The sequence below is a fragment of the Onychomys torridus genome, chromosome X, assembly GCF_903995425.1.
Source record: "Onychomys torridus chromosome X, mOncTor1.1, whole genome shotgun sequence".
Lineage (NCBI taxonomy): Eukaryota > Metazoa > Chordata > Mammalia > Rodentia > Cricetidae > Onychomys > Onychomys torridus.
Genome location: NC_050466.1, coordinates 98,875,833 through 98,890,149, shown reverse-complemented (window position 1 = coordinate 98,890,149; position 14,317 = coordinate 98,875,833). Strand labels below are relative to the sequence as shown.

The window sequence follows — 14,317 nt, the reverse complement described above, 5'->3', positions numbered from 1 at the left end:
ATGACTGTATTATACATTGTGCCTTACCTTAAAAAATACCTAAAGTTTGCTTGTAGGTGTAGATACAAGGACCATTTCATTTGTGAGTTATAATGAAGAACTGGTGAGAACTTTTTTTTTTTCCTGAAGTTCGAAGGAAAGTTGTTACAGAAGTGGTTCATAACAAACATCATGAGCTGAAGTGGCTGGCAGATGTTTGTACTTTCTGTCTTCTACTAGTCTTCTGTCATACAATTAGCCAAAGTGAAATCCATGTTGTGCTCAAGTTGTTTTCTAATAATCATACTGCATTGGAAGTGATTTGCATTTTGAAACAAGATCCTAGAAGAACTAACTGTATTTCAGTACATTAAATGAAACATTATTCCATTGAAATATGTGTGTATGTGTGCAGCTTTCTTCTATATTTGATTATGTTTATTATTATAGCTGTCTAGTGAATATTTAAGTTAGGTAGTATAATAATAATAATTCAATATTTATACTTTTCAAAATTTATTTACAGTATTGTTTTCATGGCTTTTCATATACATTTTAGATTCAGGTTTATGATTCTCCCAAAGAAATCTTACTAGAAATTTTATTGACATTTCATTGATTCTGTTGGTCTGTGTTAGAAGAATTAAAAAATTAACAATATTGGATCACCAGTGTATAAACACACTATATCTTCGCCTTTATTTAGAATGACATTTCTTTCATCAATGTTTCTAGTTTTCAGTATAAATATCTTACATATATAAGCTATTTACAAGTTCTTTAGTGGTACTGTAATACTCCTTTCTAAATTCAAATTTCCAGTTTCCTATTACGTTCACAGAGAATATTGATTTCACATTGACACCATTGGTTCTGTGAAGGCTTTAGACACAAATGCAAGTTTGTCCATATGATCTGTGCTTTTGTAATATTTTTAAAGTAAAAATTACTATATTAGTTTATACATAGGATAATATGACAGCCTTGGTTAAACTTTTCATCTCTGAAAATTATAGACCTGATAAAATGTATTTTGAGGGAGAGATTTGCCTCAACAATCTTTAAATGTTCTTAAAGAACTTCAACATTAAGTATAGACTGATTTCTGGTATTTGTTTCAAATTATCTCTCTCAAGGGTAATTTAGGCCAAAGTAAATTGTTTGAATATTTAATTCATTATTTTTTCTTTTGGTATTTCCTATTTCCTGAACTTTTCCAACCTCTATTTTTGGTAACACATAGATTTTGGGCTTAGCAAAGAGTCAGTGGATCAAGAAAAGAAGGCATACTCATTTTGTGGTACTGTAGAGTACATGGCTCCTGAAGTGGTAAATAGACGAGGCCATTCTCAGAGTGCTGATTGGTGGTCATATGGTGTACTTATGGTAAGCTGTATTATTTTCCTTCATTATGTCAATATATGGTTAATACTATTTAGGATTTTCAGTTAAATTTTTGTGTCAGCTCAGAAAAGGTTTCTTCTGATCATTCATGACTAATGTTTATAGTGTTGTGATTGGCAAGCAATAAGATCTGGGTTTTAAAGACTTTTAATGTTGCTATTGAAAAGGAAAATGACAAAATTCCTATATAAACTATTTGCATCTGAAATTTAGAAAAGTTCTAGGTGACTCTAGATCTTACCAACACTTATATGCTCTTTTATTAGGTACCACAGAATTTATCACCATCTTATTTGTCCAATTGTTTCACACCTGTCCTAGAAATACTTAGTTGTATCCTATAATATTTTCTTTAATTACTCAGAAACTAATATAGGGGCATTTATATAAATTCTAAATACAGGGGATACTATATTAGTTTATACTTAAATCACAGCAGTTTTCTTATGAAGTCTAATTATTGATTTATCATGGGGGAATACAGGGAATACATGACATGTCACGACACTGCCATATACTAAATATCTGATAAAAGGAGGCATTTAAGGAAAACAGTAGTGTAGAAACTAGTTGAATTACAACATTTTTTTCGATTTATAGAACACACAAAATCTGGCTGGAAAAACAATTCAAATAGCTAAGGAAACTAAAAGTATCTTAAAGTTTGAGGAAGACTTGATTTAAAAGTTGATATAGATGAAAGAGATGGGATTTAAGCCTTGAAGGATAGATAAAATTTCATAATTGCCTGTTAAGAAAAACCAACGATTGTGATCGTATTGATTAGCCAATCTTCAGGAAACCAGTTTGACGAGAGAAGTCAAGAATAAGGGTGAAAGTATAAACCTATACACTTTCCATGTGATTCTTTGGTAGTTGTAAACTATTTATAGTCTGAATCAGGATGGTGAAGAAAATTTATATTTTAGGAAGATCAACCTTGGCAGTATTATATAAATAGATTGGAAATGGGAGGGAAAAATCCCCAGAAACAGGAAAATTAGACTTTATGAAAAAGTAAATTTTGATGGCATTTCAGATAACATATAACTAACTTTAGTAGCTGACTGAATGACACAGATAAAATGGAGGTGATCCAAAGATAATGATACCTCTAAAATATACTTCTAAATGTGAATTTAGAGATATGAAAGAATAGTGGGTTAATAAAAGAGCTATACTGTTCGAAATAACTAATGGCAACTAATAGGGAAGTAATGCATTGATATGTAGCACAGGTTAACTGTTAGTAAAGAGGGACACTGAAGAAAAATCTGGAAGACTGAAAAGATAATACAACACTGAGAGGAGGTAGAATTCTTAGATGACATCTCTCCCATTTTGTATGTATATCATCATATTAACTATTGCTATAGATTTGGGTGAGAAAAGTAGTTCTTGAGAGAGGATGAGGTTGGAGCAGCCAATTTAATGTTGTCATGATATAAGAGAGATTAATGCATAAAGTAATTAAGGTTAATGAGGTCAGCTTAAATGATGCCAAAACCATTAGTTTAATTTTAGTTTGAAATATAATTGCTAGTGCTATAATTTTTGTGTGAATATTCATGTGTTTTTGTGTGTGTGTGTGTGTGTATGTGTGTCTGTCTGTCTGTGTCTGTGTCTGTGTCTGGGGACAGAGCAGAAGTTGACAACATGTGTCTTCCTCAGTTGAACTTCACTTTATTATTGAGAGAGGGCCTCTTATTGGACCTGTATCTCATCAGTTTAGCTCCAGCGGTACAATTGGAGATTCACTTGTTTCTGTTCTCACAGTACTGAGGTTAAGGATTCATGCCTGCCACACCCAGATTTTATTTGGGTACTGGGGATCCAAACTATGTGGCAAATGTCTACTTTTTTTTTTAATGTATTACACAGACATATATGTGTATGTGCCTCTTATGTTCTAGTTTTTTTCCTATCTTACTTTTGGGGTACTGGATTTAATCCCAAGGTCTTCCTTATGCTAACAAGTACTCTACCACTGACTTGTGCCCCAAGACCTTTTTAAAAAAATTGGTGTGAGGTAAGACTGTACTAAAGGTATCCAGGATGGCCTTAAACTGACAGTGTAGCTCAGGCAGGCATTGAACATGTAATTCTTTGGCTTCATACTCCAGAATAAATGACATTATAGGAATACACCACCACCTCTGGCCTTACCTCTAATTTTGGAATTCTGTTTCTTAATTTTTATATTTTTGTTTTGAGATTAAAAGGAATTTAGAATGGTTAATAGTTAAAATTTTTCTTGGCCTTAGTAAATCCCAGATCCTTTGGTGCATGTTTTATTTTTCCATTATTATTTGCTTAATTAATACCTTTGTTTATAAAACAACTTATTTTCAGGTTGCATTTAGTTTGAGAACTTAGACATGTTAGAAGTCAAATAAAAGTGGTTGGTTTCATCTGCTGCAGCTCAACTCTGTTGAACTCTAAATAGAGATATACATAGCAGGCTTGTTTTTTGTTTTTTTTTTTTTTGTTGTTGTTGTTGTTGTTATTGTTTGAAACAGGGTTTCTTTGTGTAGCTTTGGAACTTTTCTTGGAACTCACTCTGTAGCCCAGGCTGACTTCAAACTCCCAGAGATCCGCCTGCCTCTGCCTCCCATGTGCTGGGATTAAAGGCGTGCGCCACAACCGTTCGGCTAGCAGGTGTGTTCTTTAAGTCTAATTTCTGATTGTGTCTTGAGCCACTGTCATCTGAATCCTGCATGACTTAATAATCATGTACCATAAGTCTTGTGTTTTAAAACAAATGTGAATTAGGTATTCTAAGTTGCAATAAATTCTGGTTATTTTATTTTCTAGTTTGAAATGCTTACTGGCACTTTACCATTTCAAGGTAAAGACAGAAATGAGACCATGAATATGATACTGAAGTAAGTAGAAACACTATTTTATTCAGGGGAAAAATTCTTGCCTCTTGTATTAAAAGTTAATGTGGTTTTCAGCAAATATTTAAGCTATTTTTGTGTTTTTCTCTTATTCTAACATATTGGGGACTCATTAAAATTTTTAAAATTAATTTTGAGATTTATTGACTTATTGTGTATAGATTTAAGTAAAATTTTCCATAATGTTTTTCAGAGCAAAACTTGGAATGCCTCAATTTCTTAGTGCTGAAGCACAAAGTCTTTTAAGGATGTTATTCAAAAGGAATCCAGCGAATAGATTAGGTATTATTAATCTTCTTTAACCTTTATAACAATGTACTATATATACTAAACAAGTAACTGTAGTTTTATATGTTCTAGATTAACTTCATTTATATTTACTGTATATTTATGTCTGAATTGTGGACTTTTAGTAATTTATATAGAATAAAAAATTTGCTTATGACTGAAACATGAAATAGTCTAGTTAATGAAAAGTTTTGTTCAACATGTAATGTCATGTACTTCATAGAGGTTGTCTTTTGAAAAAAATAGTTTACTGTGTATTGATAATCCCTTTAGATGTTTGAAAGTGAATATTTTGCCTTTTAAGAAACTTCAAAGTTACATTGCCTTTTCCTAGATCCAGATATCTATGTCCTTGTGTTAAAATTACAGTGCTATTTTCTCTTTAGTAGAGTTTAACATAGTATATGAATCTGAGACATAAGTTGAATTGTGAATAACAGTTACTTAGTTTAATATTATAGTTAAACAAATTGTAGTTGTTAGGAAACATTTTAGTACTTAATATTTCGTCTTGACTTATACAGTTCACTGTGTGCATCAGTTTTCTTTTTTATGAATAGTAGATAAAGGACAAATTAAAACAAGACAAGAAATCATATATATATTTCATTATAAGGAATTTAGGGAAAATGTAGAGTCTTGTTTATGTCTAATAGCATAGAAGCCAATTAGATTTAAAAAGATGCCATTAAAATTATTTCCATATTATAGGATCAGAAGGAGTTGAAGAAGTCAAAAAACATGGTTTTTTTGCATCTATTGACTGGAATGTAAGTTGAATATAATTTTGTTAGTAAATAAGTTATATTAAAATGAGCAAACTTAAGAATCAGTGGCAAAATAGAGAGTGTGGATAAACATAATCCATTTACTTTATATTGAGTCTGATATTTTTGTTTATAGTTATCACATAGCATGGCAATACCTTCAAGTAGTAGATGTATGGAAATAGTAATTTTTGTTTGTCTTTTGTTGTAACTGTTACAATGTGATTAATATTATACTTCCACTCCAGATGAGAAGAGGATAAGATAGGGAAAAATGAGTGAAGCTGTGACAGATTCTTATAAGTAATAATAATAAAGCCATGTACTCTTTAATTTCACATTGTTCATTGTAACGCATTAGAACAAATTAAATTTAAAGAAAAACTTACTATAGATACTTAAGTTTGTGGATGATATGAAATAAAAACATTGAGAAATTCTGCTAAATTATCCATATTTTAATTTATAGGCCAAGACTGATAATCTTGTTTTACAAAAACTTACTTTTCTAGTTCCTTGAAATAGAGTAATAAGGTATTTGTTTGAAAATTCTTTGATTTTTAAATATAGACATTATAGGTAGTGTTTTTGTTACTCGTTTCTGCTATTAGTTTCAGATTTTCCCAATTGTTGGATTTTCTCTTTCAGTTCATTAATTGTTTAAATGTAAAATATTCGATTACTTTGTATTTACAAAATTTTCAAAATTCATATTGTTACTGGTTTCTAGTTTTATTGTACTATTATGAAAAAGATACTTTATGTGATTCAAGTGCTTCCAAATTCATTGAGAATTGTTTTTATGGCCTGTCCTGTGGTCTGTCCTGGAGAAAGTCCACTGTGCTTATTTGAAGCTATTCCGTGGAATTTTTGGTAGATAGATGTTTAGTCCATTTGTTACAGGGAAAGTTTTAACATGGTTGTGTCTTGTTGGTTGAGTGGAATGGTAAACTTCCTGACTGTTATTCCAGGTGAGCCTTGGTCTCTCTTTAGATCTATTATTATTTATATATTTGTTTAATTTTAGTAACAATGTACCTTTAATTGTGTCAATTTTCTTGCTGACTTGACCTCTTTCCCATTATATGAAGACCTTGTTTGTCTGTCTTTAGTACTTAGGACTTTAACTCTATTTTATCTAATGTATAGCCACTCAGAATTTGTTTTATCAGTTCAATTGATAAGAACTGTTATACTCCATGACTTCACTTTCACTCTCTGCATGTTGTTAATGGTGAAATGGATTTGTTGTAAACAGCATGCAGTTTTCTTTCCTGCCTTTATCCTTGAATGAGTCCTTATTTTGCATTATGATCACTAGCTTCATTTCCTTATCTCTGTTGAAGCTGGTTTGGTAAGTGAATGGCAGTTCCACTTGGTGTGTTTATGGACAAGAGATTGTCAGAGCATCTTATTCAGCTGCGATCTTGTTTACCCATCTGTGTTTTGAAAACATACACAGTTTAGGGAATGTAGACTATTAAGTAAGAAGAGAGTATTTAATCTTATATTGAAACAAACTATTTTAGATGAAATATTTATATTGATTTTGTTAATTATCTTAAAATTTTTGCATTGTGATATTCTTTGTATGGCTATAGCTCTAGGGACAATTTCTTTTGATATACAGAAGTGAACATTTTTAATTGTTTACATTACAAGCTGTTACCTCACTATAATGTCATATATGTTCTCTGGCTTGATTAGATTTTGGACATTATATCTCAATTGTTATAGAATTTGGTTAACAGTTATCTGATTGAGGCTTCTGATTGTCAGTATCGTGATGTTTTCTCAAACTGAGTCTAAGTTGCATATCCCAAAATGTTGAAGTTTTTCTGTTTTGCATGTGTGTGTGTATAGTGCGTTTGTTTTTATGTGTGCCTACATATAAAAGGAAGTGAATGAATTTGAAATTAGAACCCAAGTAATATGAAATTATTTTGTGTTTAATATATACCTCATTCATACAACTTGAAGATAATTTCATACCATATTTTAGTGTATATGTTTTAGCTATCGTTTGTCTACTTATGCTATCGTGTTAACATTCAAAATCTTTTAGACATTAGAGTATTTGAATTTTAGGTGTTGTATTAGGAATGCCCACCAAGTGTTAATGAATTTTAAAATGTTAAATGTTTTCTCATTACTACATTACCTTTAGAAATTATATAGAAGAGAAGTGCAGCCTCCTTTCAGACCTGCTTCTGGAAAACCAGATGATACTTTTTGTTTTGATCCTGAATTTACTGCCAAAACACCTAAAGGTAATACATTTTTGTTCAGAACCGAGGTTTTGTTCTAGTAATTATTAAATAAATTAACTTTTTCAGTAAAAAATATGTTTGTAGAAAATTAGTTTGGTGTTTGTGGAAATGTAGGTCTTATATCCAGCATTGCTACAGTTTGATTGGGAAATATCACAGAAGTATGGAGAAGGAGAAAATATGGAAGGTTTATTTTCTTTCTTTTTTTAAAAAAGTTCCTTCAGCTAATATTTTTCTAGATAATGGTAGGAGGTAAAACATGAGCTATGCATTGGTTCGGTTTAGAATTTGATCTAATTTACTTTTAGGTACATCTGTTTCATGTACTTAGTCAAGAAATATTGAATCCCTACTATGTGTTTTTTATTGAACACATAAAACGTCTCTCTACAAAGAATGAAGAGAAAGCATGAGTCATATTTATAGTGTCAGATTGTGACATTTAGTGTTTCCTTTTTTAAAAAAAAACTCTTGATATTGTAATCATAAAATTCTGCATAATTCTAGTAAAATATAAACTTTTTAAATATTAGATTCTCCTGGTTTGCCAGCCAGTGCAAATGCTCATCAACTCTTCAAAGGATTCAGCTTTGTGGCAACTTCCATTGCAGAAGAACATAAAATCACTCCTGTTACAAGTGCAAATGTATTACCAATCATCCAGGTAAATTCTGTATCATCATCACAATGTTTAGTTTCAGGATAAGTATTTCCTACACTTCTTAATAATGGCTGTTTCATAGTTATTAAAAGATAATTGTTAAAGACTTCATTTTGTCAGTGTAACTGAGTTAAAGGTGTTTCTGTATGGTTGGGAGGAGAGCAGATAGTAATTACTTTTAATTATATTTATATGTCTGTTTTGGCAAGAAAATGTCAGAGTCATTTATAAACTAGTCAATTCATCACATTGTTTTGGGATTTTAGAAAGCCTGTAATATAGAGTCGTTTCAGAATTTATATTGGCAATTTTTAAATATTGGTAAAAATTCTAGAAATTTTTAATTTTTTTTAACCTTTAAGATATGTGATTATTAGGACAAAATGAAGCAAATGTGAAATTCATTTTCCTTAGTGTTTGTTTTTTTTAAAAAACAGATAAATGGAAACGCTGCTCAATTTAGTGAAGTCTATGAATTGCAAGAGGATATTGGTATTGGGTCTTACTCTGTTTGCAAGCGATGCATACATTCAGCTTCCAACATGGAGTTTGCAGTGAAGGTACTGTTTCTGAGCCCAGTTTATTGTTTGCTGTATGTAATTTGTACAGATTAGTTCGTACCCAGTTTTACTGGAACAAGGGGAGATGAATCATATGATGAGAAAACAGTTTGTGATTTTAAGTTTTCATTTTTAATTTTTTTTGCAAAGCTTCATTTTGAAGAAAGAGCATTATTTTGTTTTCTGACTAATCTGTAGCATTTTATGTTAAGACTGAGCAACTGTAGAAATTACATACTGTTTTAGGATAATCTTAGTTAAAGGCAATATGCTTGATCTAGCTTAGTTTTTTTTCTGTCAAATTTCCATTGTATGGAATTTTTTAATGTTGAAATAATTAGAGAATGATGTACAAAATTCTTAAGTATTTTTTAATAATATAATTCAATTGAAAGTTGGCATTGTGATCCATAAGTATAATTCCAGCACTGGAGAGGGCAGGGATTATCATAAGTTTAAGGCCAGTCTGGGTTATATATTGAGTCCCAGTACACCTTGGGCACCATAGCACAATCCATCTCAAAAGAATAACAATAAAATTATAGATAGATAGATAGATAGATAGATAGATAGATAGCACAATCCACCTCAAAAGAATAACAATAAAATTATAGATAGATAGATAGATAGGTAGGTAGGTAGGTAGGTAGGTAGAAAGAAAGAGTATTTCTTTTTTTTTTTTTTTTTTTTTTTTTTTTGGTGTTTTCGAGATAGGGTTTCTCTATGTAACAGGTCTGGCTGTCCTGGAACTTGATTTGTAGACCAGGCTGGCCTTGAACTCACAGAGATCTGCCTGGCTCTGCCTCTTGAGTGCTAGGATTATAGGCATGCACCACTGCAACCCAGCCAGAAAATATTTCTTTCTATTTGATAAAGGAAATCGTTTGACTTGTTTTGGAGAATTTTCTCTGATCTGTTTCTTAGATCATTGACAAAAATAAACGAGACCCCTCAGAAGAAATTGAAATTCTGATGCGCTATGGACAACACCCCAACATTATCACTTTAAAGGATGTAAGTATTTTAAAATCTAAGTGTCACCTAAGTTAATAAAGTTATAGAGTAGAACTGTGATACTTTCAATGCTATGCCGCCAAATCACAATTTCCTACTTTCATTCTTCTGTGATTCAATACATGTGTTCTCTTTTAAAAGATTTTAGTAAAGAACTATGATTGTTGATGAAAGAATATCCTAACAATCTGAATATATTCTGAATAGTTAACTCAGTAATAATGCAACTAAAAACATCATTCTCATCCCTATAAGTATAAAGGAAATTGATTCTGGAAATTTTACTTTCTGGATTATAGATTAATTGGCTATAGAATTATGGATTATTCCTTGAAGGAAATAGTATCAGTCTGCAGTTTTGTAAAATAAACATGCAACACACATATTGAAGTATATCTCTAAATTATGACTTTTACATTAGAAAATAGGTTCTTTTTTGTGAATATGCAAAACTATTAGCCATCATCTTGATCAGTTTCAGATAATATGATATATAGTTTGATTTGTTCTATGTAAACAGTAGTTTGTGTATATACATATCGCATACCAAATAAAAATGTTTTTCTCATCCATTTCTTTTAATGCACTATTCACATTCAACATTTCTTTATAATACCATGCTAATCAATTAACTAATAAATGCTATGTTTACTATCACAAAGATGATTACTTTTGAAAAAGTATTTGTAATATAATTTAAAAAAGTATATACATGTTATGTGAAAAGATCTCCTTTATTTATGTGATTTGATGAACTCTCTAACCTCCAACTTCAAAACTCCATGTTATCAAACTCCATGTGTGATGTTATCTTACAGAACTGCACAGGGGATTAGTTTTCCAATTCTTTCTTCAATGCAGCCTGTACTACATTAAGAAGAAAGAAATGATGTGTGTACTTTGCTTTTAGAGTTGTGCTAACAAAGCAAAGTGAATATAATTTTTAAAAAAAATAGAATAATGATTACAAGTAATAAAACCTTAAAACGTTCCTTTTTAGGTCTTTGATGATGGGAAATATGTTTACCTTGTTACGGATTTGATGAAAGGAGGAGAATTACTGGATCGCATTCTTAAGAAAAAGTGTTTCTCAGAACAGGAAGCTAGTGAAGTACTGTATGTGATAACAAAGACGGTTGAATATCTTCATTGTCAAGGAGTAAGTTATCATTGAATTCTTCCTTCAATTATGGGACCTATCTTGTGTTTCTTGTATATTTTCATACAGGATAGCCTAATAAATCTGTGTTATAGTGAAGTTTATAGAAACTGGTTTGAAATATATATTTCGTGTGTGTGTGTGTGTGTGTGTGTGTGTGTGTGTGTGTGTATGTATTAGGCTTAAAAGAAATAGACTCAAGATCATGAAAAAAAAGTAAATGTTTTCTTTTATGTTCAAGGTTGTTCATCGTGATCTTAAGCCCAGCAATATTTTGTATATGGATGAGTCAGCGAACGCTGATTCCATTAAGATCTGCGATTTTGGGTTTGCAAAACAGCTTCGAGGAGAAGATGGACTTCTGTTAACTCCCTGCTACACTGCAAACTTCGTAGCACCTGAGGTATTCTTTAAGTTTTACTATTTCGTGCTCATTGTTTTCCTTAAATTGAGTCTGTATGATGACAAGTATGTTTGGTGAAGACAGGTAGAAGCAGACTTACCTTTTATCACAACTAGAAAACTCTTAAAATTTGAATTATAATAATTCATAATATAAAGTCAGGTAGTTACTAGCATCTAAAACAAACATATATTGTATAATTAGAGTAGTCTGTTCTATTAGGCTATATCCTAGTATAGAAATCATGATTTCACAATAGGGTTTCACTATATAGCTGTTACTCACTGTAGCTGTAATGCACAGCAAGTCTCTTCTCTTTGTCTTCTGATGGCTAGGATTACAGGCATGTGTCACCATGGCTTGCTGAGAACCATGCATTTTACAGCTGAGATACAGCTTTAGATTGCCTTTTGATTTGTTTTAAATAGAAACATTATTTTTTTTTCCTGGTAAATCATCGTTGTTCCTGGGGAATGAAGATGAGTAAGGAAGATTAGGCTGGAAAAGTTGAGGGGTACACATTGAACATTTGGGAAGCTCTCTGAAGCAGGAAAGCCAAGATTGGTGAAAAATCAGTCAGGGACTGCATTGGCTATATAAAGTTCTTTGTCACATTTGTTTATGACTCAGGAATTGTTATTAACATGTTATAGATGTTGATAACCAATGGCAATTATTACATACTAATCCACATATCTAAAACTTGAAAAATTGGATTTGCCAAATCAGAAAAGTGTAATAAGATGATCTGAAAGTGAATTCTTATCTCATATATTTTTTTATATTTTGTATCAAATAATTGATAATTTTAAGCAAATACTATATTTACTACCTATAAATCTATATTTTAATTTAGCTGTTAGGACAATAATTTTCCTAAAATGAAAATACAGAAAAGTAACTTTATTAATGAACAATTTTTCTTAAATTTTGCTTAAGATGTTATTGGGGTACAGATACAATGTTCGCTTTTATAAGATCTTTAAGCTATGATTTGGCCTGTATCAAATTATACAAGTGGTTTATTCTGTACTTTAATGAAACTCATAATATAATGAATGTACAATTTTTTTTTTACCAAATTATACTGGGTAGAAACTATGCTTTTCAAAATTAAATCTGGGGCATGTATTACCAAAGAGGTTATTTTATTTGGACTGCCCTCACATGTATGAGATAATACCTTACACATAAAAAAAAAAAGTTTAGTTTTTCTAGACTTTGTTTTTAATAGTATAGGAGAACAGAATATTTGAAATGTGGTATCTTCTGTTAAATATAAGGGACATAGTCACCATAGATATTCTAAATAGATTCTTCAATGCAAATAATAATGTATTGACTACTTATATCAATGGGCCAAATTGTTAATCTTGTCTTAATTTTGTATAGTTCTATTTTTTGTATTTTATAGAAACTTACAAGAAAAAGTTTAGGAATGAATGTGTCCCCCCAAAAAATTAAAATGAATAAACTCACAGTGTATGCATGTTTAGGTTAATGGTTATGTAAACATTTTAAGATTAATGGTTAGGCATTCATTTTACATGACTATATGTACACAGTACGATACAGTACACTGCTGCTTTTTAATTCCAGCAGACTTCCATTGCTGTAAGAAGACACTCTGTTTATTATAATAGTGGGAATTTTCAGGTGGGCATGTGGAGATCGCTTCTCCACAACTGGCACTTGAACTACCTTTGGCTCATACTTGTGTGTTTTGAGAGCTTTGAAATATTTTATCAAGTCCTAAATACCGTGCCAAAAGTTAGTAAATATTTCTAAATTGTTATAAATGAAATACATTAGTCTTTTTAAATTCAGATTCTGTCAAAATATAGTATCACATTAATTTTAAGAAATAATAAAATTTATAGGGCTGTACTTTCATAATTTCATCACAGTACATAAAGATCCTGGTTTTCTAAGAAAAATCACTGGTTATTGCAATTTTAACATAACAATAAAGAAATAATATTCACTCAGTTTTGGGATATGTATCACTTCAATCAACCTCTTATTTTTTACTTCATAGATGTGCATTGCTTTATACTTGCCTCACTAAAATTAAAATATTCTCCATTATTTACTTTTATAAAAGCAAAAACATGAATACTATATTATCTGACTGATATTAAATGTGTAATGAAGTCTTAGAATGGTCATGAATTAATCAAACTTAAAACAAATTTGAAGAATGATATATTCATAGCTTCTGATAATATAGTATTGAAATTACCTTACTTTCCTCTGGCCTGTGCTGTGATATGTTTTGTCTAGAATATGAATTAAACTCAGTGCAAAGGGAATGAGAATGTCTGTATATTACCTGTTGCAGAGTTGCAAAGCCAAATGAAAGAGAGGCTTATGGAATTGACTACTTTAATTGTGACTTTTATTTTTCTCAGTTTATCTTAATCCAAGTAAAGAGATATAAAATGCTATCCTCATTCATTAATTCTGCCTCCATGGCTTGTTTATTTCTTGGTTTCATTATTGTAGGACATTGAAGACTAATCATAGAACAAAAAATATTGTCTCTTGTTGTCTCTTTTTACCCATACAGAATATATTTAAGTATGTAGGAAATCAAAAATGAGATTTGGATGATAAGCTATAACATTGTAACATCTACTGCCCAGTTGTGCTCTTCTCATAACTTAAAAAAGATATAGAAATACTGGACCATTTTTTTAAAGCCTCAGGCTTCTGGATTTAAGCAGTCTTTTTACCTCAGCCTCCCAAGTATCTAGGACTACTACTGTTGCTGTGGCATGAATATGGGCAAGCAGAGCCTAAAATGAGACAGGCTGAAATCTCATGCAATAGCCAATTTTATTCAAAGCATCAGACAACTTATATTGTAAGGTTTAAACAAGGTCAAATGAGCTAAGGTCACATGAGTTTAG

At 30.8% G+C, this 14,317-nt stretch overlaps 1 protein-coding gene across 1 annotated transcript in view; it reads left to right on the top strand.

Moving 5' to 3' along the window:
• Rps6ka6 (ribosomal protein S6 kinase A6) overlaps positions 1-14,317 on the top strand; it is a 94,472-nt gene that overhangs the window by 51,084 nt on the left and 29,071 nt on the right. The window contains exons 11-20 of the mRNA XM_036175090.1: positions 1,223-1,365; positions 4,198-4,268; positions 4,477-4,565; positions 5,283-5,341; positions 7,506-7,608; positions 8,142-8,272; positions 8,707-8,829; positions 9,754-9,843; positions 10,844-11,002; positions 11,244-11,405. Of these exons, the coding sequence (XP_036030983.1) occupies positions 1,223-1,365; positions 4,198-4,268; positions 4,477-4,565; positions 5,283-5,341; positions 7,506-7,608; positions 8,142-8,272; positions 8,707-8,829; positions 9,754-9,843; positions 10,844-11,002; positions 11,244-11,405 (1,130 nt within the window). The remainder of the gene's footprint in view (positions 1-1,222; positions 1,366-4,197; positions 4,269-4,476; positions 4,566-5,282; positions 5,342-7,505; positions 7,609-8,141; positions 8,273-8,706; positions 8,830-9,753; positions 9,844-10,843; positions 11,003-11,243; positions 11,406-14,317) is intronic.